Source organism: Arachis ipaensis, chromosome B01, assembly GCF_000816755.2.
Source record: "Arachis ipaensis cultivar K30076 chromosome B01, Araip1.1, whole genome shotgun sequence".
Classification (NCBI taxonomy): Eukaryota; Viridiplantae; Streptophyta; class Magnoliopsida; order Fabales; family Fabaceae; genus Arachis; species Arachis ipaensis.
The window spans coordinates 58,402,558-58,406,841 of NC_029785.2; the positions used below are offsets into that span (position 1 = coordinate 58,402,558).

The following is a 4,284-nucleotide window of genomic DNA, read 5'->3' on the forward strand; positions in this document are numbered from 1 at the left end:
ATTATTTTCTATATTTAAATTATAAAATTAGTGGTTATGAAATAATAAGAATTTTATAAGATTTGATTTTAGATAATTTAATTTATATCATTTAATACTTTAAGTTAAAGATAAAGAGAAATTAATTATATTATCATGAATTTTCAATTAGAGTAATTTATTGAAAATCAATTAGTATTTTTTATACTACAAATAATATTTTAAAGTAACTTTAGAGATTAAATTAGTTTTTCAATATTAATATCTTATGCTCTAATTTTATTAAAATTACCAAATTATCCTTATACCTAATTTTTACCAAAACCCTAAATCCCCAAAATATCACCCTAACCCTAACTCTACCCTAACCCTTAGCCACCACCGCCACACCCCCCAAACCCTTCAGCCAAACCTCAGCCACTAACCAAGAAAGAAATGAAAAAAAGAAAGAAAGGGGGAAAGAGGGAACGGGAGAGCAGAGGGGAAGAGAGATCGGTGAGGGAGAAGAGTAGAGGGAGGAGCTACATCGCCATCACCGGCCTTGGGCTCGCCGCCGTTCATACCCCGTTGCGTCACCACCTAGCCATCTCCAGCCCACCGCCAGTCGCTGTTGTCGTCACCAAGGGAGGAGAGAGAAAGAGGCGAACGCGAGGAGAGAGAGAGGGGGAGCTCACGAGGAAGCTGCCGCCGTCAAAGCTGGGTTCGTCGTTGCCGTTGGAGTCCGCATCACTATGGAACATGCTGCTGTCGCCGAGGGGAAGCCCGTCGCCGCTAGCTTCGTCGGGTCTCTGCCGCCGAACCCGTCTTTGCCACCGCCATTGAAAGCGCAAAGAGAGAACACGCGAGGGAAACTGTCGCGGAGCTGTCATTGCCGCCGCGTTGCTGGGCTCACCGTCGTTCTGCCCGCGCGGCTGCTGCGTTGCCGGAGCTCCTCGCCACCGTTGTTGACGGCGAAAACCGCCTTCCAAGCCTGTGTCTGTTGGTAAGCCCTAACCCTGCTTCAGCTTCTTTATTCGTTAAGTTTACCTTTACCGTGAGAATTGTCACTGAGGTTGTCTGTGCCAGGTTATACGGTCACCACGAGTTTCTCTGCCGCCGTCCAAGCTGCCACCAGAAGGATCCACCACAGCCTCCTCTGTTCTTGTCTTCGAATTAGAACTGCCCTTTTTCACTGAATATGTAACTCCTCTATCCTTGCTTTGTTGCCATTTTATTCCTCTTCTATGATCTTTTAATTATGACCGCGTATGTCTCTATTTTAATTCTGCTAAGGTCTGTTTGAAAAATTAAAATGGGTGTTGCTGCCACCGGTTCGGTCACATTGGAATCATTGCTGCTGCCATAAAACAGAAAGGGAAGGGAGTTACTATGTTTAACCTGTGTGAATTCAGCTAGTTGAGGTAGGGGGTTTTTCTTAAATCTATTTTACATTACAGGGTTGTTATAAATCGATATTAATGCGTAAAATACATTTTTGTGATTTCGTGAGTCTTATGAATTGAATTGAGTTGTTTTGGTTGAATGAGATCATTAGTTTGATTTGATATTAAACCCGATTTGATATTGGAATTTGATTTTAAAATAAACTTGGAAAAGACTTGATATTTGAAAACAGGTTATTTATTGAGAATGATTTGCTATTTTAGAAATGATTTGAAAAGTGTTTGAGGGAATGGTTTGGTTTGAAACTGTTTGAGAAGACCGAGAATTCTTAACTATTGATTGATGCTGTTGGTTGAAGTCGGTTTAAATTGTGATTTATAGGATTGGTTGATTGAATTCTGGATTTTGTAATTTCTTTGGGTTGAGTACTGTTGTTGTGATAATGGTTGTTGGAAGTGATTTGACTGATTAACAGGTGTTTGGTTTGGTTTGGTTGGGACCCGAACAGGGTGGCAGAATCCGAGTTTTAGAGGAGATGCTGCCAAAATTTTATAAAATTGAAAGTTTTGTTTGAAGTAATTGTTTAAAAAGATTTAGTTCTTAAACGTTATTTGTTTCGGATTGATTTATTTAAAAAAGAAAGAATTAAGTTTTAAATTGAGATTGTTGATTAACGGAAAGAAGGATGATGAGGATTGATTTGAAATATGATTTTTGAATGAATTTGGAAATGGGATATGGAATGACGAATGATGATGATATTAAGAATGGCTTAGATATTGATGAATGATGAATGAATTATTTATGTGGCTTATGAATTTGAAATATCTGAGATACGAGGTTCCCTGGATTAAGTACCGTGGCTTGCCACCACGTGTACCAGGTTGAAAACTCGATACTCTGTTGACCCTACGACGTAACTGTGACCGGGCACTATATAAATTCCCAGGAATGTTATTCCCATTGAGCAATATTGATTATTTGGGAAAAAACTATGCATAGACTCTTGGGGATGCACGCCGGGGGATAGTCTAAGGACAATTCAGACTTGTCGGGTTGGCTGGATAACCGACAGATGAGCCTCATCAGCCATAGGATAGGCATGCATCATATGCATTTGTATGCTTTGTTTGGGTTTGAATTTGTTTTGGTTTGCCTAATTGCTAAACTGTTCTTAACTGCTACTTGAACTATTTGCTGTAACTGCTACCTACTTGTGCTTTCCTTGTCTGTCTTGCCTGTGTTTGTCCTGGCGTGCTACATTTGAGAATGAACTTTGGTGCTGAATTAATGATTGTGTTGTTTGATTGCACGGTAGGTTTCTTCTTGAGATTTTTCTTATAAGAAAGGAAAGGTTTCAGATTTTTGATAAATTAAACGTTTCTTTGAAAAGGTTTTGAACGATTACCTACTGGTTTTTAAAAGATTCATAAGGCAATGATAATTACTGAGCTTGAAAATAGTTTTCTTATTAAATATCTTCTTATGACAACTTTGAAACTGCGTGGTGAGACCGTGTGGTTAGGTTCTCACCCCCCTACAGCTTTACCTTTTCAGGAATCGGATGAAGAAGTATTAAGAAGAGTTATACTGCGTTTGGTTTATAAGATGTTGTATTAATTAGATATTTTCTCCCCTCGTCCTTATTATTACAAGTTCGTAAGAGGGATAGGAATTGTATGTTTTATATGTATATTATATTATGAGTTATTATGTAAGGAGTCTTGTATATGAATCTATGCCTGTTTGTATTTTTCTTAAGATAAAGTGTTTATTTTCGGTTTTCTAAGAAATTAGCGATACAGTGTCGAGTCACAGGCTCCTATTTTAGTATTTAGTATGTAAAGTAGTCGTAATACTTCTTCCTATCAGAGTGGCGCGGCCGGAAGCGTGACTTCTGATAGTGAGGGTGTTACATTATGGTATCAGAGCGGCCTTTCCTGTAGAGCCTGAGGAATGGATCGGTTATGCTTCAATTGCATATTCTGAGAGTCTATCATGTAGTAGGTCTTGTTTGAATAACGAGAATAGAGCTTTAAGTACATGACGGTCTACTGATTAATGCAATTAGTCTTGCATTGCATAACTCCTGGTATTAAGTTTGGCCAGCTTAACACTAGTGAATTATGTATATGTAAGCACTAATGGGTTATCACAGACAATATGCGAGTCATAGGTAATACGAATCGCGGGTTTTGGGACTTGAGGTTACTTGGTTTGGTATCTTGAACTCTGCGAATATCACGTATCTTATTCCTGCTTGGTATGCTCTAAGGTTCTTATCTGTGATACTTTTCTTGGAAAGTGAACAGATTATCTTTCAATCCTACTCTCTTGTTCACGTACGCTTTTGTTTGATCCTAACTGCATATGCCTGTTTAAAACCCTTGGTGTATTTACCTTCTTTATTTAGGCACTTCTTTTTGAATCATGTATTTTTTTATATATATTTGAATCTGTTTTGATGCAGGACACCTTTTTAAGTTCATATTTCGAGTCCTTTGTAAATAAATTGTAATTTAGTTTTCCTCTTATTTGATAATAATTATAGCCATTCTTTAAATCTTAACAAAACCGTTTTTGATTTGAAATATACAACCGCTTTTAATTTGATATGTACTTCTTTATATAAACGTTGAAAGTTTCTTATACAGTTTAAAACTAGTTGTTTCCAATACCTCACCTGTTTCTTCACTGATTTATGGAAATGTATATATACTTTAAATACAATTTGATTTTCTAACAATTTTATTACAGTTTTTACGAATATCCTGATTTGACTATATATTTAGATATTTTTTCAAAGAAAGGTTTTGTCTCTTTCCAGTTGGTTTTGTTTGGTAAGCTTCACCTAATTTATTTTTTATTCGAATTTAGTTTAGCATACTATATTATTTATGCAATTGTTGTTCTTACAAAAAA

At 36.9% G+C, this 4,284-nt stretch overlaps 1 protein-coding gene across 3 annotated transcripts; it reads left to right on the plus strand.

Moving 5' to 3' along the window:
• LOC107618134 lies at positions 412-3,185 on the plus strand. 3 transcript variants are annotated; one of them, XR_001615158.2, is made up of 4 exons: positions 767-961; positions 1,045-1,158; positions 1,252-1,379; positions 2,906-2,937. XR_001615158.2 is itself a non-coding variant. In XM_021121700.1 (3 exons), the coding sequence occupies exons 1-2, from the start codon at positions 711-713 to the stop codon at positions 1,133-1,135; spliced, it is 342 nt and encodes a 113-aa protein (XP_020977359.1). In that variant the 5' UTR covers positions 412-710; the 3' UTR covers positions 1,136-1,158; positions 2,056-2,068. The 3 variants fall into 3 exon arrangements, 1 of the variants encoding a protein (XP_020977359.1); XM_021121700.1 differs by lacking the exons at positions 1,252-1,379; positions 2,906-2,937 and adding an exon at positions 2,056-2,068 and having other exon boundaries at positions 412-961; XR_002361716.1 differs by lacking the exon at positions 1,252-1,379 and having other exon boundaries at positions 2,906-3,185.

What these genes read in the sequence shown, in the direction of transcription:
- LOC107618134 (XM_021121700.1), top strand. Translation starts at nt 711, where the DNA reads ATGGAACATGCTGCTGTCGCCGAGGGGAAGCCCGTCGCCGCTAGCTTC. An exon ending in TTCCAAGCCTGTGTCTGTTG is followed by an intron (nt 962 to 1,044) that starts GTAAGCCCTAAC and finishes TGTCTGTGCCAG; the next exon opens with GTTATACGGTCACCACGAGT.